The sequence below is a fragment of the Fimicolochytrium jonesii genome (genome assembly GCF_025526975.1).
Source record: "Fimicolochytrium jonesii strain JEL569 chromosome Unknown EV422scaffold_1, whole genome shotgun sequence".
NCBI classification, from domain to species: Eukaryota; Fungi; Chytridiomycota; class Chytridiomycetes; order Spizellomycetales; family Powellomycetaceae; genus Fimicolochytrium; species Fimicolochytrium jonesii.
Window position 1 is genome coordinate 1773061 of NW_026515668.1, and position 23947 is coordinate 1797007.

At 54.3% G+C, this 23947-nt stretch overlaps 9 protein-coding genes across 9 annotated transcripts; 4 read left to right on the forward strand and 5 right to left on the reverse strand.

The window, feature by feature from the left end:
• Window positions 1–1539: 1539 nt before the first annotated feature.
• On the reverse strand, window positions 1540–2820 carry EV422DRAFT_512777 (ZPR1 zinc-finger domain-containing protein). The gene is made up of 3 exons (XM_053069105.1): window positions 2395–2820; window positions 2061–2315; window positions 1540–1984 (listed from the first exon to the last, which is right to left on the reverse strand). The coding sequence occupies exons 1-3, from the start codon at window positions 2686–2688 to the stop codon at window positions 1877–1879; spliced, it is 657 nt and encodes a 218-aa protein (XP_052930378.1). The 5' UTR covers window positions 2689–2820; the 3' UTR covers window positions 1540–1876.
• EV422DRAFT_512778 (Alpha/Beta hydrolase protein) lies at window positions 2821–4659 on the forward strand. Its single transcript, XM_053069106.1, has 6 exons — window positions 2821–3041; window positions 3170–3429; window positions 3497–3570; window positions 3636–3690; window positions 3749–3907; window positions 3990–4659. The coding sequence occupies exons 1-6, from the start codon at window positions 2930–2932 to the stop codon at window positions 4476–4478; spliced, it is 1149 nt and encodes a 382-aa protein (XP_052930379.1). The 5' UTR covers window positions 2821–2929; the 3' UTR covers window positions 4479–4659.
• Window positions 4660–6839, reverse strand: EV422DRAFT_512782 (P-loop containing nucleoside triphosphate hydrolase protein). Its single transcript, XM_053069107.1, has 8 exons — window positions 6561–6839; window positions 6359–6470; window positions 6154–6294; window positions 5826–6082; window positions 5641–5756; window positions 5339–5569; window positions 4865–5270; window positions 4660–4794 (listed from the first exon to the last, which is right to left on the reverse strand). Exons 1-8 carry the CDS (start codon window positions 6582–6584, stop codon window positions 4771–4773), a joined length of 1311 nt encoding a protein of 436 aa, XP_052930380.1. The 5' UTR covers window positions 6585–6839; the 3' UTR covers window positions 4660–4770.
• A 40-nt stretch (window positions 6840–6879) lies between these two features.
• On the forward strand, window positions 6880–8667 carry EV422DRAFT_512787 (JAB1/Mov34/MPN/PAD-1 ubiquitin protease-domain-containing protein). The gene is made up of 4 exons (XM_053069108.1): window positions 6880–6950; window positions 7037–7395; window positions 7584–8147; window positions 8219–8667. Exons 2-4 carry the CDS (start codon window positions 7144–7146, stop codon window positions 8297–8299), a joined length of 897 nt encoding a protein of 298 aa, XP_052930381.1. The 5' UTR covers window positions 6880–6950; window positions 7037–7143; the 3' UTR covers window positions 8300–8667.
• A 342-nt stretch (window positions 8668–9009) lies between these two features.
• On the reverse strand, window positions 9010–10593 carry EV422DRAFT_502837 (uncharacterized protein; the record flags this gene model as incomplete). The annotated part of the gene is made up of 1 exon (XM_053068298.1): window positions 9010–10593. One exon carries the CDS (start codon window positions 10591–10593, stop codon window positions 9010–9012), a length of 1584 nt encoding a protein of 527 aa, XP_052930382.1.
• Window positions 10594–12292: 1699 nt separating this feature from the next.
• Window positions 12293–13887, reverse strand: EV422DRAFT_512791 (uncharacterized protein). The gene is made up of 3 exons (XM_053069109.1): window positions 13673–13887; window positions 12608–13592; window positions 12293–12528 (listed from the first exon to the last, which is right to left on the reverse strand). The coding sequence occupies exons 1-3, from the start codon at window positions 13754–13756 to the stop codon at window positions 12485–12487; spliced, it is 1113 nt and encodes a 370-aa protein (XP_052930383.1). The 5' UTR covers window positions 13757–13887; the 3' UTR covers window positions 12293–12484.
• A 3465-nt stretch (window positions 13888–17352) lies between these two features.
• Window positions 17353–18926, reverse strand: EV422DRAFT_563215 (uncharacterized protein; the record flags this gene model as incomplete). Its single annotated transcript, XM_053072040.1, has 2 exons — window positions 17353–17661; window positions 17751–18926. 2 exons carry the CDS (start codon window positions 18924–18926, stop codon window positions 17353–17355), a joined length of 1485 nt encoding a protein of 494 aa, XP_052930384.1.
• Window positions 18927–19375: 449 nt separating this feature from the next.
• Window positions 19376–20694, forward strand: EV422DRAFT_575404 (uncharacterized protein). The gene is made up of 2 exons (XM_053073205.1): window positions 19376–19862; window positions 19935–20694. The coding sequence occupies exons 1-2, from the start codon at window positions 19467–19469 to the stop codon at window positions 20454–20456; spliced, it is 918 nt and encodes a 305-aa protein (XP_052930385.1). The 5' UTR covers window positions 19376–19466; the 3' UTR covers window positions 20457–20694.
• A 589-nt stretch (window positions 20695–21283) lies between these two features.
• On the forward strand, window positions 21284–23883 carry EV422DRAFT_27702 (adenylate and guanylate cyclase catalytic domain-containing protein). Its single transcript, XM_053065923.1, has 2 exons — window positions 21284–21981; window positions 22049–23883. Exons 1-2 carry the CDS (start codon window positions 21391–21393, stop codon window positions 23834–23836), a joined length of 2379 nt encoding a protein of 792 aa, XP_052930386.1. The 5' UTR covers window positions 21284–21390; the 3' UTR covers window positions 23837–23883.
• The last annotated feature ends 64 nt before the right edge of the window (window positions 23884–23947 follow it).

Consider the following 23947-nt stretch of genomic DNA (forward strand, 5'->3'; position numbering starts at 1 on the left):
CGTTGGCGGATATGAAGATCGCTGTGTTTTTGAGGGGGAGGGGGAGGAGGAACCATTTTTACCGTTTCTAGGCCGGCGAGATCCGGCAAACAGGGTGATGCACCATGCACCATTTATGCTCATCGCACGACGTGTCCCACGGCTTCCGCGCGCTCTGCACATCGCCTACGACACTTTCGTGCATACGCCCAATAGCTCTTCTGAGAATTTCACCGCAGGCCGCACCAAGAAGTTGTGGGCTGCGGTGAACTTCCCAGAAGTGATTGCGGTGACTGGGGACATGGGTCTGGGCGAGCTTGTATGAGACATCCGTTCGAACCTTCGAATAGCAATTGATCTTTCGAGGATGGACCACCATACGACATTGCTGAGGATGTCCGACGCGCTCCGGTCTCCTGCGCATGTCCGACACACCCTTGGCCTGTCGTTCATTGTGGCTTTAAGACCAGCAATAGTTTGGTGCTGGAGCAGGCGGGGGTAGAGACGACCGCAACTACTCCTGCCTTGCTCCCGGAGGCGTCTGCGTTGTTTGCGGGGCTCGTACATCCGCTGCGTGGCGTACGGGTATTGTCAACAACATCAAGACAGCCCGGGCTGCCTGCAATAAGTGTGGGCGCGCCCAGGCGTATCTTGATGCCATCGCTGCCATCCCGGGCAAACCCGTCGTCCCCTCCACCACCCTCCCCGCACCCGCCCCAGCCACCACGCGCCTCACCCTCCACCTCCCGTCCCGCCCTCCGACCATCCCAACCCCCGTCTCCACTGCCCAGCCCCCCGTCTCTGCCGCCGCTCCCCCTGTCGCCGCCCCCCAGCCCCCCGTCTCCGCCCCCAAGCCCCCCGTCTCCGCCCCCCAGCCTCCCGTCGCCGCTGCCGCTCCCACCGCCCCTATCCCCAACCCCCTCGCGATCACCAGCCTCCTTAACCCCGCCCCAATCCCCAACCCCATCCCAATCTCCGCCCTCCTCACCCCTGCCCCCATCCCCACCCGCCCCACCCGCGCCGCCGCCATCGCAGGGGTAGCCGCCGCAGCAGCAGCAGCAGCAGCGCCCACCCCCACGACCGGCGACGAGGACGAGGAGGGGTATGACGCAGCCGAAATGGCGCAAGAGGAGCTGGCCGCACTTGAGGAGGAGGAGGGACACTGGCCGGCGTTGGGAAAGCCTGGTGAAGGAGACGTGCGGTTCAACCACACGCCAGGCAATGAAGGCACACACTACGCCCCTCTTCGACGCCCACCGAGCGCGCCTGGCAGCTGCGAAACAGAAGGCAGAGACGGTGCTGGCTTTTACACCCGCCTCCGACGACGCCGATGATGATGACGAGGAGTATACGTCAATGGAGAGCCTCCCACACTCGGAGTCCGTGTCGTCATACGGATCTACATCTGGTGGCGACGAGACAGCGGGCTCTGAGTTGTGGGAGGAGGAGGAATACGCATTTGCGTGAGGGTGAGTTCATCATTGTCTCCGAGACAACTGTCTCCGCCATCTCCACTGCTCCTGACACACGCTCTCTCGTAGAGTGGATCGCGAGCCTGCCCCTATTCCAAGCTGGTCTCAAGCGATCGTGACGTGAAGAGTGAATTGCGAGCCTGCCCCTATTCCAAGCTGGTCTCAAGCAATCGTGACTTGGGGCAGGGGCTCGCCGGCTATAGCTGAGTCGCATCCCAAAGTCAAGCTACATCTCATGTTCGTACAGTGAATCAGAAGGTAGAATGAATCAATATTTCCATGCTTTAACACTAAGCTAAACGCTGTGTATATACTTGCGATATGCGCTACTGCTGGCAACGGGACGCCAATCCACCTTCCCGCCGCGTGATGACGGCGTGGGCTAGGACTACATGCTGATAAATACATCTCGCGGGGCTTATCTCCTATGCAAATGGGCTATCATACGACGCATTGACTCGTTTGTTGTCCGCGACGCTTCGCTCATATTCTTCCGTTTCGATTGTGGCGTCTTTCTCAGGGGCCGAGAAGCTCTGTTCAAAGTAACGCCGATTAAGACCCACGAAACAGTTATTCATCAAGAAAGCAAAGACATCTTCAAAACCCTACCTCCAAGTAGGTGTTCCCTGCCGGGTCGGTCAGAATCAACGTGGCCGGCAACATATCGCCGTCCATAAAAGCCATCATCTTTTGCACCCATTGCTTCAGGTCGCTGTTTCCCCCACGTCCTGTTGCTTGAGCGTGTCGGAGCACGTCCGTCAAGGTCTGGTGCAAGAAGTCGGCGATACTCATGTAGCGTGCTGGCAAGGCCTCTGGTGGCACCTCGAGGCCGAGGGATGGGATCTCCATTGTGCAGTGCTCTCCCTACACATAGGATAAGGTTATTAGTGAATATCAACCGGATATGTCTTTTCCATAGGAAATTGCCTCAGGAAGTACCAACCTTCAAAACCAGCCTTTCAAAATCCCTCTTGCTCTCCATCTTCAAGGTCATCTTCGTCCCCTTGTCTTCCACCCTATGCCCGCTCTTATACGACTCCGTCTTGTTCCCGCAGTTCCCGCAGTCCAGTGTCAGGTGGGCCACCTCCTTGAAGTGGGGGATTTCCACCAGGGCGGCTTTCCCGTTGATAGTCACCCCGCATATTGGGCATGGTCTTGGAATGACTAGATCGCCCTGTGGCGCAGCTTCCACCTCGCTGTTATCCGCCTCGTTGTAGTTCTCCTTTGTGTCGGCCATTGCTTGGTTCGCTGAAGTGCTGATTTGTGTTGCAAATTCGTAATGCAAGTTGGTCTGGGTGCACGGGGGGAAGCCAGAGAGCGCCAACTCGTGAAGCGGTCGTTTTGGACGGCGTTCGCGTTATCACCAAATTCTCACCCATAAAGGCTGGCCGCTCTCTCAAAAGTCCGACGCCAAACGAGGTCCAATCTGAACTGCACGACGAAACCGTCGAAGCCGGCAAACGACAGCATCTTCAGCTATGACATTCGGCGATGCTCTCCGGTGGGTCGTCAACGCCGCGGCCTATTTCGTGGTGACCGTCGGCTTGGGAGGGGTGTTCATGCTGTACACCTATCAAAACAACCTGATCTGTGAGTGATTAGGACCCGCTTTCAATAGCCCATGTATTACCTAGGATGGGCTGGTCGGAGGACCGACCGTCCGCGCGCCATGAAGACTTCAAGTGCTGTGCCTTCATCCTAAACACTTTCCTCTGCAGACCCCGCGAACTTCCCGGCCGGCTCTCGAGAAGTGGTGGACACGCCAGACAAAGTAGGCTTGCACGACTTTGAGAACCTCACTATCACGACACCGGACAAGGTCAAAATCAAAGCGTACTTCATCCGCCGCCGGAAAGCTTCCGGCGACAATTCCGCTCAGTCTGCCGATGGGGAGGGTCTACGGAACCGAGCTGAGAAGAAGGCCGGCGAGTTGGCGGATACCACTGTCATCTACTGCCATGCCAACGCGGGCAATATGGTAAGGATGGGTACGTCTGTGGAGGTGATGCTTGGTTGATGTGCTAACGGTGTCGAATGACTATCAGGGACACCGCCTTCCTATTGCCCGCATCCTGCATGAGAAGTTCAAGAGCAATGTGCTGATGTTCTCGTATCGCGGGTAAGGACACACTTCTTTCTCGCTCATATCGCTTCTTTGGAGACCCTGATTCACGTCCATTACAGGTACGGAACGAGCGAAGGGACACCGTCGGAAACCGGTCTCAAAATTGATGCACAGGTAGGAACATCGTCAATGCCAAAAGTATCCATACATTGGCTAATGACTTCATTGGCAGGCCGCTTTGGAATGGGTCTTAGCCAACCCTGAGTTACCGCCAAATTCGAAGATTATCGTGTATGGTCAATCCATCGGCGGTGCTGTTGCCATCAACTTGGCAGCGACCAACAAAGATAAAGTCTCCGCCCTGATTGTTGAGAACACGTTCTTGACCTTGGTATGTGATGTTGCTCGCAACTGCGCAAAGTTGCCGGTCGACTTGAAAATGATAGCTCACATCGTTTGACTTCCTGTAACAGCCCAAAATCGTACCGGCTGTCATTCCCGCCGCCAAATATCTTACATTCCTCTGCCACCAAATATGGGACTCGGAAACAGCCATCCAGACCATCCCATCAAAAATGCCCATTCTCCTTCTCAGCGGTGGAAACGACGAACTCATCCCGCCAACGCATATGGCTCAGCTGTGCAATGTCGCTCGCGGAGCCCGCCGGAAATCCGTGTCATCGGCGCCCTCGGTGCATGACGGGACGAAGCTGTCGAAAGAAGAGAACGGGGTGGTGTTTGTGCTTTTCCCCAATGGGACGCACAACGAGACGTGTGTGCAGCGGGGGTACTTTGATGAGATGCTGCAGTTTGTAGAGAACTACGTGCTGGGAAGGGGGAAGACGGTTGGAGGAGATAGTGTTGAGACGATTCCATCGGCAAAGACGAAGGCAAGCGGTATTGACGGCGTGAAGAACTACATCAATGTCGTCAAGGAGGGTGGAGCTGGAGCCGAGTTGTAGTGCAGAAGTACGTTAGATCATAGTCATTTTCATCTCATTCGTTTGTTTGTCTTCCTGCATGGATCACTCGGACCAGGCTTGCAGTTTCGTTGGTTGTCGGCATATCCTTGATGCAATCGTCCGTTTGGGCAACAGTCGAAATATATCTCCAAATGGGCAGCGAGATATACAGAACATCGATTGTCCGCTTTGTGATGAATGAGAAAATATAATCACAAGAAAATGACGGGGCATAGAAGCTAAACAAATCGATACTCTACAATTGAAACAACGTGGCGCTCGGCAACTCGGACTATCCTTCTTGACCAAACTCTTCCTGGAAACCAACGATATTTCAGCTTCCCACGACAAGTATGGGTGGCGATCACGAAAACATCAACACTTACTGTCCAGTCTACATATCTCTGCAAATCAGCCCCGTTAACACTAGGCCTCGCCGTCGACGCCGCCTTATGGAAATCAACAACGGTGAGTGGCGGCTCCTCAAGCTCCTCGCCCTCCACCTCCGTCCAGCTCTTCTCCACCGCTCCCGCATCCCCTGGCGAACATGGCATCCATTTGTTTCCAGCGACGCGTTTGAAATGAGTGGCCTGCTGGACTTTGCGCACCGGCTCCATCATGGCGTCGCGGACGACGACCGTGATGTCGGAGCCGGAGAAACCTTCTGTCCGATCGGCGAGCTCCTTGTAGTGATGCATTGATAATGTGCATTTTGTGGTGCCGATGTTTAGTGGGAACATTTTCGCGCGGGCGTTGATGTCGGGGAGTGGGATGTAAATACGTTTCTCGAATCTTTTAGGAAGACTACGCATTAGCAGAGCCAACTCGCTCCCCACTGACGAAAATGCCCCGTCTCCTACCGTCTTCGAATAGCGGGATCGAGAGCCCATGGGATATTTGTTGCGCCCAGGACTAGCACGCCTTGCATGTCGTTGCCTACACCTTGCATCTGAACAAGGAACTCGGTCTTGATTCTCCTACTCGCCTCCGACTCTCCTTCTCCACGATTGCCGGCCAGCGAGTCAACTTCGTCGATAAAAATGATGGCGGGTTTGTTTTCGCGTGCCAGCATGAATAGTTGCTTTACCAGCCTATGATGTCCACCAAGGGTTAGTGGCGCGCAATTCGCGCGAACAAACTGTAGGGAGAAGTCTTTACCCACCGTTCACTCTCTCCCATCCATTTGCTGACAAGGTCGGAGGAGCTGACAGAGAAGAACGTTGCGTTTGCCTCTGTTGCCACTGCTTTGGCCAAGTACGACTTTCCGGTTCCTGGGGGCTACAAACGAAACACTTGAGTCAGAAATCTCCAAGGCGATGCATCGGATGCCCTCGAATTGAACAGTACCCCATAGAGCAAAATTCCTCGCCATGGCGTTCTCTTCCCCGTGAAGAGATGTGGAAACTTGATTGGTAGAATCACTGCCTCCTTTAACGCCTCTTTGGCGCCTTCCAGACCAGCAATGTCATCCCATTTGACATTGGGCTTCTCCTGCAAGATGGCGCCCTGCAAAGCGTCGCGCATCTTTTTAGTTTCGGCGTCCTCCTTTTTGTCTTTCCCGTCATCCTCATCATCATCATCGTCGTCGCCTTTCTTGTCCTTGGCTTTCAACCGATAGAGAGACCGTCAAATTCTGCGCCAGCCCCTGTTTTCGTGACGCTCACAGATTGAGTACCTCCATTCGACACTGCACCAGCAGGTACCGGTTTCTTTTTCGACTCCTGCTTCCGCAAATACTCCTTCAACTTCTCCGCTCGATCCAAGTATTCGGTAAACTTCTTTTTGATCGACTCCTTCGTCCGCTCGTTCTTCTCATCTGCATGGGTTGCCGTTGAGTTACGCAGGAACGGGAATGCAGAGGATGCGCGAGAAACGCTCACATTTTAATGCCGTCATGAAATATTCCAAGCTGTTCGAGTACAGCTTGTACGCCTCGGCATAATTTTTCTTGGCATCTTCTTCGGTTGCCTTTTTCACAATATCGATGGCCCTCTGAGGCGGGGTAGGATAATCAGGTTCATTTTAACGACCCTCTCCAGCATCTTTTCAAGCCAACTCTGTATTGCGAACTGGTTGCCTCACCCCGAGGAAGTCCACGTTAGCCATTATGCCAAGATGACCCGAAATGCAAAGCTTGGCCGTGATCACGCGACGACGAACACTGAAGTTTCAAAGACTCGGTAAAGACGTGAAAGTATAGCCTCGCTAGACAGGAACCCCGTGGACCGTCGTGGGAAAGTGGTGGGATGAGGACTCTTCTGAGTACCCTGGGATTGCACAACGAAAACCGTCCAGCCCAAGTGGTGACGCTGTGGTCCCAAATGAAATGAATTCCTCGCGAAACCACGTGAAACCATGGCCAACGAATAAAAAAGCGCAACCCTCCAAAATTGCCAACCAAACCGCCAGAAGCTGTTGAAAGGCAGCATTTCCACTGCAAGAATCCCTCTCCTGGTCGCAAGGAAGTCTAAGGTGCGCATAGGTTACCCGGAAGCCGTCGAAGAGTCTTCGCTCCGTGCGAAATCGATCTCATATTGACGAGCTGCATCACTTTTCAGTCAGACCACCGGCCGGCAATTTGAGTAAGAATTCCCTTTCGCCGAACGGGTTTCCGACACACTTTCTTTAGTTCAACTGTGTGGAGCACAGCACCTATCTGCCCAGCATGCCGTCTGCTTCTTTCTTGCACCTGTCTCTCCCGAGCTCTTCAGCCTCCGCTGCGGCGATCGGAAACTCCGGCGTTTCTGCGACTGTCGGCCCTGTCGTGTTGTTCTCCGTGCTCGATCACTACCTTCGCCGAACTGAGAACCAGGAGAGAGTTATTGGGGCGCTTTTGGGAGTAAGGAGCGAGGATGGTTCGGAAATTGAGATCCGGAACTGCTTCCCATTGAGCGTGAATGAGGTCGGAGATCAACAGGTGAGGAGCTTTGACCACTGTAGATGCCTTTGGGAGGAGGTCCTTTGAGGAGGTCATTGGGGAACCGGGCGGGAGGCAAAGTGGGGCTTTGATACGGAGTTTGGCCCGGATGGGCTTGCAGCGGATACCACTCTGAATTTATGCTGGCCGATTCTCAAGTATACCGTATCTAAACGTTGTTTTTCCAGGTTGTGATTGACACGGACCATCTCACACAAATGTACACACTACACCAACGTGTGCAATCGCGCGAGACCATCGTCGGATGGTACGCAACTGGACAGGCGCTGAACGCCAACAGTGTCTGGATCCACGAATTCTTCGCGAATGAGACGTCTCCTCATGCCCCTATCCACCTGCTCGTTGATGCCAACCTCAACCCCTCCCAACAACAAATCGTCTCTGCCTTCGCCTCCAGCCCCGTCGGAGTTCCCGACTCTGAAAACATGGGGTCCATGTTCATCCGTGTGCCTTGCAATGTCAAATACTCTCCAGCAGAGAAGAGCTCTTTGGACCTCATGATGACCAACGGAACAACCGACGCACCCCTTGTTAGCGAGATTGACTCCCTGGAAGACACAATTGAGCGTGTTCTGCGGATGATCGAACAGGTTCAGTCTTACGTGGATGCCGTTGTAGCTGGAAAGGAGGTTGGGAACAAGACGCTGGGACGGTATCTGATGGATATGGTTGAGAGCGTACCGGTCGTCAAAGCGAAGGAATTCGAGCAACTATTCAACGGACATCTGCAGGTGCGTAGTCAGTTGACCGTCCTTGTGCGACATGTCCTTCCTTGCTAACCACACATTTATTCTATTCATAGGACATGCTCATGGTCGTGTACCTTGCCAACCTGACCAGGACGCAGCTCGCCATTGCAGAACGATTACACAAGATGATGTAGATCGCCTCCACTCCCCCCAAAGCGACGTAATGACAGACGGGCCGCCTCACTGTAGAGCAGCTAGAACCTCCCTATATGCATGCCAACGGCGCATCATCCTTCAGCCGGGTGTCGTCGGAGATGTTTGAAGCCCTTTGCACGCTCTGTGTCTTCCATTCCCCACTATATATTCGCATAGTCCCTTCCTCTCGCCATTTGCTTGCTTGCATGTATAGTTCCCGATAGCCTCCGCACATAAATAGCGATACCAGCCTAGATGGAAATCTTGACCTGTCCTGTTTCTTGTAGGTGCTGGGCGTAGGTACGGCGGGACTCTGTTGTGCAAAGTGGGCTCTAGATTCAACTTGCACAACGGGCGCTGAAAATCCAGTTCGACAAAACAAGTCGGCTTCCAAGCGCATATCATTTCATGTTCGACGAACAACTCTTTTTTTTTTAAGTCTATTCAATGCCAGCAATGTGATTTATATTTATACAGTACGCACGATTCAGTTCGGTGTCAGAGGTATACGTATATGATATGCAGAAAAACGAGAGTGGAGTACGAAAGGGAATCAAAGGAGTGATGCAAAAAAAATCTACAAAAAAAACGCACCACGAGCGGGAAGTAAACTCGTGGGCAACCTATACAATGCTATATGAAAAGTCTCATGTGGGAAGGTGCAATACGCCTAAGTAGAGAGCGATACTACCGCCGCCACACGTGCATATCAGTACATGGCTATGCCCCAGGAACTTCCCGGCACGCCGGCCAGCGAGGTGTACATTTTCTGATCGGCGGCACGGCGCTTCTGGGCAGCTTCCTTTTCCGCGGCTTTCTTTTCGTCGGCTGCTTTTTTCTCCAAGGCTTTTCGTTCCTTCTCCGCTTGAGCAGCGGCTTCCTTGGCCGCCTTCTTGGCCGCCTTCGCGTCGGCCTTAGAAAGGCCCTTTGAAAGGTCAGTCTCGCCACTGCTGTGGAAGGGGCTTGGTGCCCGGGATTCGGCTCTCACTTGTGGCGGTGCCAGGAAGGATACAGGTGCTTCCAGGGCTGATGCGAAACCCTGTTGTTGCTGGTACTGCTGCTCATGCTGTTGTCTTTGCAGTTCCCAGGCCGCTTGCTTGGCAAGCAGCTCCTGTTGGTGCTGTAGCTGGTATTGCTGCTGTTGAGCTTGATTAGTTTGAAGACTGTAATCTTCACTACGGTATGCGCGTTGATAGTGTTCGGACACACTGTACGGCGAAGGAGAATGCACGGCGTCCGCGCTGTGCCGAACAGGTGCGATGGGATAATGTCGTTGAAATTGTGCGGAGAGTGTTGGGGATGGCGAGGGAAGAGAAGGTACTTGTGCCGCTGATGATGCCGTAGAGTGGGATCGCTCCAGATCTTCCAACAGTGCAATGGAGCTCATCAGATCCGTGGGCTTGTAGCTCAGAGGCGAGAGATGGGTGGATGCAGGCGGGGATGATACCGAGGGTGGTAGGCCCTTTCCAGAATCAGAACGGCTCAGCTTGAATGCAGATCCGTCCATCAAAGCTTCCAGCGACTGTCCTTTGCCACTATTGGAAGGTGGATACCGCATATGGGTTTTCGAACCGGACGAAACCGATCGAAGCTTTGCGCGGTCTACCGCTGAGCGGAGGACGGCGAGCCACTCGACCATCTCATCGCGATGTGCGCATTGCAGGCGCCATTGGCGGGTGACGACTTCGTTATCGTTCATGCACGGGCTATGAACCTCGAGGACCCACATTCCTTCAGCAGACACAAAGGCGGTGGTGGCGGGGGTGATTGGAAGGGCGGACATGGCGACTTCCGTGGATGCCGACGAGCGGAATAGATAGATGAATGTATCGGACAGGACGAAGAACCTTGGGCGCCATTGCCGGCCTGCCATCGGATTGTTCGACGGTGTTGACTTCCGAAGCGATCCAGAGTGGATGATTTGTGTGCCGGGGTTGATTACATCTTCCGGTTCCTGCAAATCCTCTTCCTCGTCGTAGCCGTCTTCGTCTCCAGCGACGGTGTGAGCCATGGTCTGTTGGGTACTTTGCGATCGAGTGTCCGCTGAAGCACTCGACTGGAAGCTGACGACGCTGCTGTGGTTGGACGGCTGTCGCTCTAGGCGGACGTTGCCGCGGCTCAACAGCGACCGTCGTTTATTATCATAGGAGGATGGTGGCGAAATGGGACCGGCGGCCGGGACAGCCTTTCCTTGTGCACTTTCGTTGTTGAGCACCAAGGTTTGACCCAGTTCGCTCTCGAGTTGTGACAGCAGTGCGTCGACAGTAGCTAGTGCCGAACTCTTGGAGGCCATCGTTGTTGCGGGCGGGATGCTCAAAAGTTCACGAAACGTTTAACGCGTTGGGGGGAAAGGCAAAGAAAGTCCAGAGGCTATACGAGTGCACTGATGACAGACAGCTCAAGCAAGGTCTTTATGTGCGGAGAAAGGGTCGGAGTCGGGACGCTTTCGAAGTTTCCAGTCCTTGCTATGTGCGATGTTTGTGGCAGTGGTTTGCGCCTTTTGGTTTTTACCGTCTTGGCGGATTCGAGGCTGGATTCCGTCCAGTTGTTTCTCGCACTTGCCGAATCGGGCTTTATCACGGCTCACGAGCAATTTGCCCAGGACAAGCTGCTGTCCTTGTGCGCGGCGAAGGAAGGTTTATGAGGTAGCAGCGTAGCACCAACTCGTCCTTTTTCTCAGCGCCGAGTCAGCGGGGAGTCGTACGTACTCCGTGAGCTCTCCGAAGTTCGAACACACGCCGTAAAAAGTGTGCAAGCGAGATCTACCTTTCCCTTTGAAAGTGAAAATGGTAGGAGATAAAAGCGAAGCAGCGAGGCTGGCGGTTAGCTTGAAATTGCGCTGTACGTCTGTACGAGGGTAGCGGGGTTGAGGCAGGTGTGCAGAATCGTCGGGACTTCGCCGATAACGTGCGTCGTAGGTGCTTTTCAGGGCCTCTGATGAGCTCTGAATATAGTTGTGAGCAAGCGCAAGAAAGTAGGTGTTTGGCCTGTTGATTGGATCTGGAGGTCTTCCTGGCGTCCAAAAGCACCGTCTGCTACGATAAACAAAAATCTCTGACAATCTCCCCGATGGATGGCTTGTTGTTGGGTACTTCACCACCCTTCTGGAATTGACCGTGGGGGCCTCCCCAATTTCCGGCAGATTGTCTGACACCGTAGGATGAGAGCTGATGAGACCGGGCTTTCGGAGGCCATAGGGCATATCAGGTTGATCTATTAATGAAAAATTGTGAATTGGCACGGGCCCGGCAGGTGGCCGATCATGCGCCGATGGCTGGGATATGTTCTCGGCATTGAGTTGGCAATACGGGTGCCCTGTCTCCATTGGCCAAAGTAGCAAAGTCTCCAAACATGGGAGTCTCATATAACTCAGCCCATCTTTAAGTTGTGGCGCCAGAGTTGTGCAGATCTCGCCGCCCGAAACAGCGAAACCCGGCGGTGGCGAGACTTTTTGGCAGCTGTCGGCATTCGACAGCATGGGGGTGCAACTCATCCTTTCGGACAAAGGAAAAGAGATAGAGCCCACCAACCATACACAACCATAAACATACCATACACAACCATACCATGTAGGTATCTATGTGGTTTATGCAACATGGGATGTGCAAGGAAAGATTTTGCCGATGGCTGCCTGGATTTGCAGCAATGTTCGGTTGAATCATCAAAACCGGCGCGCACCACGGAGACCAGGTTGACGTCGAGGTTCGAGGAGACCTTACGCTCGGAAAAGCCAGACTCGTCGTAACCAGATAGCTTCCTCAATAACCCCTTGTTCAAGGTCTCCTAGTCGTGGGGCCAAGTTCGGTACCTTTGGCCGGGTATTTAGGGTCCCGGTATGATAGACCTTGGTGACTATGTTAATTAAGGGTTACCTATCTGGTTACGACGAGTTCTGCGCACCGTTTGTGGAACCCGGAGGTCTCCGGCTGGTTACCGTCAGTTTCCACTGTCCAGCGCTTTTCAGATATGCACGGGGCCCGGCGAGTTAGCCGAACAGTATCGAAAGAATCCACGCAGAAATGGGAATGTATTGCAAGTAGGACGGATGATATTCTTCATGGTATGATACATGAAATGTAAGATTTACAAATGTGCGTGGATGTTCATGTAAGATTTACAAATGTGTTTGGGGAACATCCTCCAACGGGTTATTTACAAAAGCCCTCCTCGAGTTAAGGGGTCACTTAAGCGTACGTAAGGAATCGGTAGTGCTTGTCCTTCTTCTCATCTGTGCGGTGAGTAAAGAATGACGGTAAGTTTTTGATTGCAGGGCGGCCGAAGGATCTTCTCAGGGCGAGAGTACATACCATTATCGTATGCGAAGAAGCATGCCCCGAGGTTCTCGCCGACCTTGCCAGGCTGCACGCTTCCCTTGTAGTGCACTTGAGCGACGTAAAGAGGCGTCCCATTGGATTCGTGACCGCCCTCGACGAGCCTGTACTGTCCATTGTTCTTCAGGTCGCCTTCGCCATCAACCCAGCGGACGGCGTTCTCGATGCCGACGAGAATCTCATACTTGGGGATCGCAATTTCCTTGCCGCCGTAGGAAATGTGCGCACCGTCCTTGAGCGTTCGCGACGCCTTTCCAATCTGCACCGAGTTCTCGTGGAACGCACGAGCGATGTACAACGGAGTTCCGTCGGCCTCCTGTCCACCCTGCAGCGCACCCTGAGGGATGTTCGCCCCATCAGTGAGCACCCAGTTGACGGGAGGAAGTGGGGAGTTGTTCTTGACGGCCTCAAGGTATTGACCCTGACGGCGGATAGCGTCGGCCTCGAAGTTGGATGCGCCCCAGTTCTGTTCGGCTTTGCCCTCCTTGGCGTCGTTGTACTTGTCCCATGCAAAGGCGCCGACTCCGATCGCTGCTGCGGTGCCAAGGATCCCGCCTCCGATCTTGAGCTCATCATCGGAGATGTGCAGGCCTCCGATGTTAAAACCGTCTTGGGACTGCTTGCGAGGATCGTTGGAGTTGGCGGGCACGACTTGGATGTTAGTTCCGCCTTGAGCATTTTGTTGTTGCTGGGGCTGTTGGTTGTACTGCTGTTGCTGCTGGTGGTATTGTTCGTTGGCAGCGCCGTAACCAACAACTTGTGGCGGTTGAACAGCAGGTTGTTGGGGCTGCTGGACGACAGGTTGCTGGGGTTGCTGGGGTTGTTGAACAGGAGCTTGCTGAGGCTTCTGCTGGCCACATTGAGAATCGTTGCGGTGCTCCTGGTGGTGCTCACCGTCGGGGATGCGTCCCCAGAGAGCAGGGACAACGTCGGGCGCCCAGTCGGACTGAGATCGGTGAGCCTGGAGAAGCAAGGTGGCAAGTCAGTTTCGACCCGTTCTTCCACATTTAGATCTACAGCAAAAGAGATCAGAAAACACACCTGAATGATCTTGTAATGATGACCTTTGTATTCGACGACGTCGCCGATGGCGTACTGACAACCTGGTTCCCAGCCTTGAGTCATTTTTGCAGAGTAAAAAGATGTGATATATATGTGATTGGTTTGGGTATGGAGTGAGAGCGTAACTGTATCGCCTATTCAGATTTTGAATTGGGTATGGATTGCCTGGGAAAGGGAGAGAGGAAGGGTTGCCTTATATACCCCGAAACTCGTAGGGCTCAGCAAACGTGCGAAGGATGGATGAGGACGAACACAGTCGTTTCTGTGGCTGGATCTGGACGGGAGACCAGCCACATTTGGCGACGGGCTTCTCGCTAGTATCATCAAGACCCTGACCTCACACAGCGGATGGTCCCAAACTCCCAGCCACGTTCTTCCAGACGGGACCCGACCGTTTGAATGTCCTCCCGCCCATCACCCAGGGACCCCTCTGTCTGCGCACAAATGCATTATGGCGATATTCATCGTCAAAGAGGACTCAAAAGTTCAAGTCCATCGACGCTTCATCACGTCATCGTATCCATAAAACCCAACCCGCCTCAACTTCCAAGCCGGTAAAGCCACTTGGGGGCATCCACAACCGTTGACGGTCGCGATGCGCAGCTTGCGCAGCATAGCACAAATGCAAGAGAAAAAACCCGCCACGCCACCAAAGGCGATGCCTGGACTCTGGACGATGTCTGCAGTGCGAATGCGGATGAATTCCTGGCAATTGACCTGCTTGAACGGCTCGGCTGTGTTTCAAAACTCGCGGAAGCTGTCTGCACACTGATATTCACTGTTAAGGGAGGCGGTCGGCATCGGCAGAGATGGGAAAGCGTGCATAATAGACGGTCAACCAGCAAGCGCTCCATCACCAGAGTGATCGGATATGTCGGGAGTAACCAACCGCACCTACTGTACGTGAACATGTGAGCGATGCGATCCCTGGAACACTTCCCACGCCATTCTGGTCCGCCGACGTAAGCGTGACCGCTGAGTGAGCGTCAGGACACGGGCCTCGCTAACGCCCGTGTCCGGCCATCCGGACACACCGTAGGGCTTTGGGCTTTCCAGAGAGAGCGAAAGTCCGTCGTGCATCCACCGAGGCCTCTAGAATACTTCCCCCAAGAGCGGCAAAACTGGACCTCTGTCAGTCGCCCGTTCCCCCGTGCAAGTTCTCCAGAGGGCTTGAAGAATGGGACCGGCAAGAAAGGGAACATGCGCAGAGGGACAGTATAGCTCGTGAACAGGAGCAGATTGCTCGTGACTATCAATAAAGGGAAGAGGAGGAGCAAAGGGAGCAGCAGACGCGGGAACGGCGCGAGAGCTTGGCTCGTGGGAACCAAGCTCACCAACTAGCCGAAGGGGTGGGAAGAGAAGAGCAGGCGCGAAGAGACGAGCAAGAGCGGCAACGATTGGAGAGACAGAGAGTAGAACGAATAGTCCGTCAACTACGGGATGAGCAGGAGTGGCCAAGGCGACGGGACTGGGAACATCTTGAGCCAGAGAGCTCTCCTGGAAAGCAAGAATACGCCGAGATAACAGCTCCTCAGGCACGCTAACGACGAGCTCCTCAACTCCAACGATGAACGCCGGAGCAGGAACGGTTGCAGAATATGGTGGACCACCCAAGATGGCGCGAGCGACCATCCGTGAACTCATGCATGATGCCGACTACTGCAATGACTGGGCCCGTGAGCGCAGAAGCATTCTTGAATGGGCGGAGAGGCGTAATCTTCATGCCTTTGTTGGTTGTGATGACCCTAAATTTCCAGCTTACTCCCTGAATTGTAGTAAATCAGAGCTTTTCAGGAACAAGGTGAAAATACCTCCAGAAAATAGCTCCAGGGAAAATTGCCCTCATCAGCTGTTCAGATTTGTCGCACGGTCAGGACACTGCTTACGAGACGACGCTTTTGCCGTGGGCTTCGTCTGCGTTACTGACGCGTAAGCTTCAAATTCACCGAGGCACTCCGACATGAAGAAGGTCCGAAATTGCCAAACCGCACAGAGAAGTCGGACTTCCCACAGCGACAAGATAGCACGGAAGCAGGCGGGTGTCCTATGTGGTCTACTTTTGATTTGGCCCAACCCTTACCTGGGATTGAGATACTCCTTTCCATTCGCAAATAAGGTCGCAGAAATCCTATGCGTCGCTGCTTTCTGACTGGGCCTACGCTGGGTCTGTCCGCTCACAAGAATATCCTACGCTTTATATGCCGCTATTATTGTCTGACTCGGTCCAGGCCTATAGCATGTGCTGCCGCTCTGTGTGGCCCAACTTGAGCCTACAAGACAACGAAAACAATTCCACATTCCCTTGTGCCAGTGCGCCGCTTGACCTCCCTGGCCCGACTCGGGCCACCTTGAAAAAGTACACAACATGACGCACGGCGCCAACCTGTTTCGACCGTTGGAGGATCATTATCAGTCACTTTGGGCTGGAACAGCATCAGGATAAACGACGTCAATGCAGCTGGGCTAGAAGCGGATAGCGGATAGGCTGATCTCATTCATCATATCGGCACCTCCGGGGATGCCACATCATCTCCGCTTGGCGCCATATGAATACTCCTATGGACGCAGACAACGCCAATTTGCCCTTGCCCAGTAATACCACCCACATCCAAACCGCTCAACGTTATAAATCCTGGCGAGGTGGCCCAAACCCAGCGGAAACTGGCGCAAATCGTCTACCTGTGCATTCATTCAGTGAACCAGACCGAATCCTCGAGCTATGAGAAGAATTTGCGAGCAGCCCACTGTTTCTGCCTGCTGGGTTTTCGGGGCATCCAAACTTGAAGTCCTTATGGGGGCTCGGAAGTACAGTATCAAAGTTTCAAACTACTTGACGTCCGACGGTCGGACTGTTTCCTCAGGTGGATTTTACGCGTGAACTACGCGTTTGCAAAGCTTACGTGCCATCACGTAGTCTCGTAAGCAGCTTGATCTTGACCTCGGAGCTGAATTCGAAAGTTGGTTATCAGAATATCACACATATTCGTGTCGCTACTCTTGTCTGGCCCGACATGGGCCTACGAGATCACAAGAAAACTCAAGGCATTGAGGGAATGTATTTCATTGTTCCATGTGTAGCTACTCTTGTCTGGTTCGACCCGGGCCTGCATATACAGGTTCAGGGAGCACTCAGTATGTTATGGTAAGTATCCGGCGGGCATATGACCTGACGAGACCACTCGTACATTACCGAATCCGGTCGCAAATGTACCACTCCGGGGCTTCACGTGCCTGGCCCACCTCAAGGGTATACAAGACATCACACACGGGGAGATAATACGATGATACAGTACAATTGACCTTCAAAGACGACGATTAAACGAAATATACATGGAAGAAATAAGTACAACAAGGTGGACAGAATTTTCCTAGGGAGGCTGGAACGTACGGCCGCGATTAGAATCGCTTAGTGGTGGTACTAGACGGGGAAGTTGACGCCGAAAGGGAGGGAGACTTGGGATGGAGTGGCGGGATGGGAGTAGGGAACCCGTACATAAGTGCCATTGTCCTGTGTTTCGGACGCGGCTGAATAAAGCTCAATCTCACAACGATCGAGAGCGAGTGGTTTCGACGCCATTGTTGCGCCCAGTAAGAAGAGCTTGACAGGGTCGCCCACAGCCCCAAGTACTCGACGCACTGGCCTTGACCTCCTCCTCAACCTACTGATGCTTGAGCTCGATAGTCGCTTCACGCAACTGGTCGTTTATCTGAAAGCCAGGCACTTGCGATGTCGGCGCAGGCGTGACCTCGATGGCTTGCTCATTCTCCGGTGCGTCGTCGACTATCACCGGCTCCTGCTGCTGCTGCTGCTGTTGTTGTTGTTGCTGTTGGAGCTGAAGTTGAGCTTGGTGTTGTTGCTGATCATTGAATATCCCGGCTGCCATACGGGCAAAGAGCTGGGCGGCGTTAATGGCGTTGAGTCCTCCTGCGGCCGCGCCTGTGATGCCAGGCTGTGGACTCGCGCCGGCCTACAAGCGTGGAAAGGGGTGGAATTAGAGAAACGATCTTCCACGGCACTTGCTTGAAGAAAATCGCCGCTCCATCACCCCATACGTACCAACGAAGACAGGATCAGCTCTCGTTCTCGCTCACTCGCCGCCCTGTACAGATTCTCGCGCTCCGCGTCCCAGAAGGACATTCGCGTCTTCAAGTCATCTAAAGCCGTTCCTGACAGGGCCGTTCCGCTGTCCGAAGATATTATTGTTTTTGTATGGGAAGAGCGATGGGTTGGGGAACCTGCGCGAGAGAGTGCCAGAAGATCGTGGGCGATGTCGGTGGCCGAGAGTTCTCCCTGATCAGTGTCTCTAGCACTCCTTTCTCCACGTTGTGGTGTTAGGTGTCCTAACATGGCTATGTCACCGCCGGAGAACGGCGCAGCGGGCAAACCACTTGGTGGCTCTGCTGCTTCGTTTGGCTTTGCTGTTGCCGGCGTGCTCGGATCTCCGTCCACATCCATCTTATCAACATCAGCGACCTTAGATGTACTGACATTCGAGTCTTCGCCTGCTTTATCGGCCTGCTCGGCTGCCTGCGCTGCACCGTCCCGACCTCCCACATCGTTCCACAGCGTCCAAGCCATCTCGCGAAGGCGACGGTTTTCAGTCTGACTTTGGCGCACCTCCAAGCGCAGTGCTTCGACCGCGCGGTAGATCTCCTCGCGCTCCCTCCACCAGAGTTCCCTCTCCCGGACCCAAACATCCCGCTCGGCGCTAAGTCTGTCGACAATCATCTGGAACTCCCGGCACTGCTGATCCGTTTTCTGGAGGAGCAACTCTTTCCCAGCGAGGTTCTGGCACTTTGCCTCCAAATCCCTGATGTAATTCTTCCGTCTTTCACGAAAATTACGTTGCGCTTCTCTGTTTTGCTGTGCGCGCCTAGACGTTACGCGTGAAGCTTTACCTCCGCCAGGGGAACGATCGTCGTAGAATTCGCCGGACGGCGACATGTCGCCGCTGTCCTCGAGTTTGGCTAGATGTGCACCGGACGAAGAACCGCCGGCCGACCTTGAACGCCCTGCCGACGCTGGGTACTGTTGGTTTGTGGTGGTTGTGTCTCTGTGCGACAGACCGGCTGGTGGTCCATGATGCATTTCCTCGCCATCCTGGGAGTGGTGCTCGTGCTTAAGTTGTGAGGAGGAGATGGCATGTGCATCGGACAGGCCCTCGTTGGTGGCGGCCAGCTGCGATGAGGACACGGCGGGGGCGGTATCTGCCCGATGCTGACGGGAACTCATCTTGGAGAGAGTGGTTACGTTTCGAAATGGAGCGTTACCGAAGCCTTTACGTATACAGTGCACTGGACATCGGCGCAGCTTGCCGGAAGTCACGTGCCGACCGAGGAAAAACAAGAGAATTTAATGCATCAATCGTCGTGAAACGCTTTTTTTCATCATGACGGGTGATGGGATACGGCCGTTTTGGCTCCGAAATGGTGTCGCGTGTTTCTGCGGCCAGGAAAGGAGAAAAAACAGACCACCTTGCTTGGCATCCCGCCCAAGTCACTTTAGGCATTAGCGAGCTAAATCAAAAGGTGCAGAAGAAGAGGCTGCCGAATGAGAACGAGAATGAGAATAATATGGCGGCTCTCGAGCGCGGCTTGCCCGTGGATATCGTGAGAAAATTTGTGCGTGTATGCTGGGCTGGCGCTTTCAAGTCAATTTCGATTAGAGCCTCCCCCGCGGCCCCCTGCAGGATATTTAGCGGCGTGGAGGAAGACGCCGTCCCTACGGCCCCGAAGCACACCATTAGACTTCCACTCCAGCATCTACGACGCAATGCCTCGCCTCGTCGCCCTCGTTTCCGTCGTGTCGGCCCTCGTCGGCCTGGCAAATGCTCACATGCGGGTGGGCGGTCCATACCCATGGGGCGGAGCTAATATGGCCGCCCTCGAAAACCCGCTGAATTCTGGAACCCCGAACTGGTTCTGCCACGGACAGAAGCAGCCAGCAAAACCACTGGTGCTCAACATCACGGCTGGCGGAACAACGACATTGCCGGTTACCTGCGGAGAGGCGGCCGCGAACCCGGCCATGGCACCACAAATTTGTGCCAACGACCCTGTCGCGGCTCACGGTGGAGGTGGCTGCGCCCTCTCTATCGCAAGGCCCGGCCCCGGAGGAGTAACGATAAACGACTTCGTTATGTTCAGCAGCAGTGCAGATTGCCCTCATGTGAGTTGTAATGGTGGGACTTTCAGTCCTTTCTGCAACATGCGTTGATACTTATTCTTACCCTCCTTACAGACCAACTTTGCTCCCAACATCAACTTCCCTATCCCAGCCAACCTCCCGGCGTGCGACGACTGTGTGTGCAGTTGGACATGGATTCCTACACCAGGCGCGAGCGGAGATGAGATGTACATGAACTGCTTCAACTGCCGCATTATCTCCCAAGTTCAAGGCTTGATCACCAATGGAACGATGCTGAAGGATCACCTGTTCGCCGTCCCCGGCGTCCAAACGAAGGGCCCCCGTCCTATCTACCGGAATGTCCTCCCCAAAGGCGTCATTCCCTTTGCCGTCACTGGTTCGGCTCTTGCGGCTGTTAACGGCACCAACGCTACTACAGTAGCCTCGGTATCTTCCGTCCGTGTGATCCCAACGGCTTCCGCAAAGGTCGCTGCTCCCACTGTCGTCCCTGTTGACGCCCCCATGCCTACCATCGCAGGAACCCCAGCCACTTCCAACTCCAACACTGGCGCGCAGGTCGTTGCCGGTGCTGGCGCCGCTGTCCTCGCTGCCCTTTCCGCCCTCGTCGCTTATTAGACAATCAGCACGTTTGCCGGACGCCCCTCACTCGTCATGGGATGCCATCGGAAGGAGGCCTGTCGGGCTGCGCCCGCTCAGATCGACTTTGCAAGACAATTCTCTAATTTCCCGTTGTGTAGATACACACATAGACATTTGTATACTAGTAGCCGTTACGTAGACGGAGTATATACATAGAAAATACCTGCTGCTTCTCAATGGTAATACATCGTGCCTCAGATGTTTCTGACGAAAATCGCTTCTTGGAAGTCGCTGTGAACGGCCGACATGGCTGGCGTACTGTCGCTCTCCCTACTATCAGTACTTCACGAGGAGAGATCTCGTAAACGAAGTGACAGTATTTCGTAGTCACGTGACGCAATGGTGTGATTACTTCATCTAGTCGGAGTTGTCGGACTATTCATCGGAGGCCGTCTCCTGGATCCCCCCTGATGAGAAAAACGTTGCTTGGTCCCCACAGAACGAGCTTAACCGAAAATGCAACAGAGTGAACGTAGCTCCGCGATAATGTGCCCCAGCCACTAATGAAGGGGCTACCGAACCATGTTCAATCGGAGCTGAAGAACATGGTTAACTGTAAAATTTCCTTCTTGCTTTAGGTTAGTATCCACCTCGGCCGAGAATGCATTCACGCGGTGCTCCAGGCCATTCAAATAGCGGGAGTATATCCGTGGGTTGGCATCTGTCGCGTTTCTAGACTGGCTGAGGGATTCCATCTAGACTGGCTGAGGGATTCCATCTAGACTGGCTGAGGGATTCCAAGCTGCTTCGCTCCTCTTCTTCTTGTTTACGCATTGCAATCCTTCCGGCGAGAGATTTCCTTGGCCAAATTCCATCCTTATATATAGCTGGCCTGCGAGCGCTGCATAGCGTAACCCGCGGTTCATTGCCTCCTACACCGTGCATTCACAACCCATACCTGAACGCAACCATGTCCGCCGCAGTTCGCCGCCCATCGACCACCTCGTCCCCGCACACTGGGGATGCATCCAATAGCCTCCAATTGTCCAAGATCGATGGCAGCAACAACCAGCTCGCGCGCACCGGTCGCGACGATGAGCTCGAGAAGACGCTCAAGCTGATGGCCATCGAAGACCAAGCCCTCGTGTTCGCGTTGGACCAGGAACGCGAGCAGATGGAATCCAGCAGAGAGCGTATCCACCGCATGAACAATTTCCGGATCGACGAGGCGCATATCCGTGAAGCCAACATTGCGGAATCGCAGTTCCTTGTCGATGGGCAGAACAACGAACGCAAGTCGCTCGCCGCGGCTGAGGTCGAGGCTGCGGCGGTGCTGAAGGAAGAAGAGAGTGAGAAGCGAATGCTGGAGATGTTGACGAGGGAATTGAGATCTTTGAAGATGAGCGTTAGCCAGAATAACGAGGCGGCTGAGAAGATTCTTGGAGTCAAGAAAAAGATTGCTGAGAGGCGGGTGTCCAATAGCATGAAGTTGGTGGGCATTGAAGTCAGACAGGAAAGGGAGAGGAAGGCCTTGCAGGAGACTCATACGAGGATAATGAAGGTGGGCTTCTTTCGAAGCACACAAGTACATCCCATACACCGCATCTAAACATCGTCTTGCATCATAGAATATGAGCCTCTTCCGAAACATCCTGCTTCAAGAAATTGAAGACGCCGACCTTCACAAGATGGTTACCGAAAGCGGCGAGGCAGATGGCGAGGGCAACCAAGCCGTTCTCGACAAACAGGATGCCGACAAGGTGCATCAAGCCAAGCTTCTGCAACTCAAACTTCGCATGCAAAAAGAGGTCGAACAACTCCGTGAGGAGCACCTCATGAGGTTGAAGCACATCATGAAGCTCTGTGAATTGGAGCTCGCGCAGACCGAAGAGACCGAGACGCTCATCGCCGAGCAAAAGATCCAAGAACTGGAGCTGGAAGTCGAGCAAAAGAAGGAGATGGAAAGCGAGGAAGACCAGATCGCCCAACAGCGCGCGAGCCTGAAGGCTTTCCAAACCCAGCGGCACTTGCAAGTCAAAGCAACCAGGACTCTCGCCCAGCAGCGGTACGAAGCTCGCCAGCTTGCTCGCCAACAGAAGCTTGCGGCCAAGAACCGTGAGAGGCAGTTCATTGCGCAAGAAGAGCAGTTGAGCGAGAGCCTGAAAGCCATGGACGATGATGAAGATAACGAGGAGGGCTCACAGCCCGGCACCAATCCCGAGAGCGGCGACGCTGGCGCGCGAAAGATGGTCGCTCTTCAGTCGGCTCGTAGAGGAGGCCCCGCTTCGGAGATCAGCGCCGGCGAGAGCGCCTACGCGGACAGTGAGATCTCGGACATGCCCAGCGAAGCCCACACCGAGTTGCTCGATGACGAAGGCGAGGCCATCACCTCTACCGAAGCCGAGAACATGGAAGCCGAGGATAACATGCGGAAAGAAAGGTCCCGCATCGAACAACTCGTGCAGCGACAAAAGCAGGCCCTCGAGACGGCACGCACCCAACACCGCGAGATGCGCGAGGCCCTCAAGCGCGAGAACCAACAACAGAAGAACGCCTTGCACGCTGAGCAAGAGGAGGAGTACAAGCAGCTGAAGGTTCAGCACCACAAGGAAACCGAAGCGTTGCTCAACACCCAGAGCGCGGCCAACGCACTCGAAGACGACAACAAGGGAGCCAACGAGCTGCTCTACGGCATGCTGCCCCGTTACGTCGCGGACGCCATGAAGATTGGCGCTGAAGTGCCCCCCAAGGACTTTGACTGCGTGACGATCATGTTTGTGGACATTGTCCAGTTCACCAACCTCACCTCGCGCTCGTCGCCCGACCAGATCGTCAACCTCCTCAACCGCCTCTACACGGCCTTCGACGCTGCTCTGGACAACTACACCGATCTGTACAAGACCGAGACTATCGGTGACGCCTACCAGATCGTTTCCGGCCTGAACATCGACGCCGAGGCGCACACACCCGAAGAGCGTGCGGCCGTCACCAAGCGCAACGCGGTAGACATGGTCGACTGCGCGGTCAGGTTCATCGAAGACGTCAGGAACCTCGATATGTCCGACCAAGTCCAGCGCGAGCTGCACATCCGGATCGGCGTGCACTCCGGCCCGTGCATCGGCGGCGTCGCCGGCGTCAAGATGCCCAAGTTCGCCATCTTTGGCGACTCGGCTAGCGTCGCTGGCCAGATGGAGCAGAAATCCGCGCCCAACAAAATTCACATCAGCCAGGCGACCTACGAGTTCATCGCTGATGGTCCGTACATTACGCAGAAGAATGGCGAGGGGATCAAGCTTGAGGGTGGACAGGAGCTGCAGACGTATTGGGTTTCGGGGAAGAAACACGGGCAGCAGGAGTCTGCGCACAGACATTCCAGTGTACCGAAGAAAAAGGCGCACAGGGTGACCATGAAATAAGATGGCATTTCATGGCTTGCAGAGCAGACATCTTTTTTTCCTGAGCATCTCCTCGTTATTTTTGGCATGTAATGCTGGCGCTTACAATAAGACTTCAAAACATGAAACCGA

Bases quoted from the DNA above. Each gene is read 5' to 3' on its own strand.
- EV422DRAFT_512777 (XM_053069105.1), bottom strand. From the start codon at position 2,688: ATGGCCGACACAAAGGAGAACTACAACGAGGCGGATAACAGCGAGGTG. The intron at 2,316-2,394 runs GTTGGTACTTCC...TCCTATGTGTAG, and splicing joins TTGAAAGGCTGGTTTTGAAG to GGAGAGCACTGCACAATGGA. The intron at 1,985-2,060 runs GTAGGGTTTTGA...TACTTTGAACAG, and splicing joins CAGGGAACACCTACTTGGAG to AGCTTCTCGGCCCCTGAGAA.
- EV422DRAFT_512778 (XM_053069106.1), top strand. From the start codon at position 2,930: ATGACATTCGGCGATGCTCTCCGGTGGGTCGTCAACGCCGCGGCCTAT. The intron at 3,042-3,169 runs GTGAGTGATTAG...TTTCCTCTGCAG, and splicing joins CTATCAAAACAACCTGATCT to ACCCCGCGAACTTCCCGGCC. The intron at 3,908-3,989 runs GTATGTGATGTT...TTCCTGTAACAG, and splicing joins AGAACACGTTCTTGACCTTG to CCCAAAATCGTACCGGCTGT.
- EV422DRAFT_512782 (XM_053069107.1), bottom strand. From the start codon at position 6,584: ATGGCTAACGTGGACTTCCTCGGG. The intron at 5,570-5,640 runs GTGGGTAAAGAC...TGGACATCATAG, and splicing joins TGGATGGGAGAGAGTGAACG to GCTGGTAAAGCAACTATTCA. The intron at 5,271-5,338 runs GTAGGAGACGGG...TCTTCCTAAAAG, and splicing joins GATCCCGCTATTCGAAGACG to ATTCGAGAAACGTATTTACA.
- EV422DRAFT_512787 (XM_053069108.1), top strand. From the start codon at position 7,144: ATGCCGTCTGCTTCTTTCTTGCACCTGTCTCTCCCGAGCTCTTCAGCC. The intron at 7,396-7,583 runs GTGAGGAGCTTT...TTGTTTTTCCAG, and splicing joins ATGAGGTCGGAGATCAACAG to GTTGTGATTGACACGGACCA. The intron at 8,148-8,218 runs GTGCGTAGTCAG...TTCTATTCATAG, and splicing joins TATTCAACGGACATCTGCAG to GACATGCTCATGGTCGTGTA.
- EV422DRAFT_512791 (XM_053069109.1), bottom strand. From the start codon at position 13,756: ATGACTCAAGGCTGGGAACCAGGTTGTCAGTACGCCATCGGCGACGTC. The intron at 13,593-13,672 runs GTGTGTTTTCTG...TTGCTTCTCCAG, and splicing joins ATCATTACAAGATCATTCAG to GCTCACCGATCTCAGTCCGA. The intron at 12,529-12,607 runs GTATGTACTCTC...CTCACCGCACAG, and splicing joins CTTCTTCGCATACGATAATG to ATGAGAAGAAGGACAAGCAC.
- EV422DRAFT_575404 (XM_053073205.1), top strand. From the start codon at position 19,467: ATGCCTCGCCTCGTCGCCCTCGTTTCCGTCGTGTCGGCCCTCGTCGGC. The intron at 19,863-19,934 runs GTGAGTTGTAAT...CCCTCCTTACAG, and splicing joins GCAGTGCAGATTGCCCTCAT to ACCAACTTTGCTCCCAACAT.
- EV422DRAFT_27702 (XM_053065923.1), top strand. From the start codon at position 21,391: ATGTCCGCCGCAGTTCGCCGCCCATCGACCACCTCGTCCCCGCACACT. The intron at 21,982-22,048 runs GTGGGCTTCTTT...CTTGCATCATAG, and splicing joins CTCATACGAGGATAATGAAG to AATATGAGCCTCTTCCGAAA.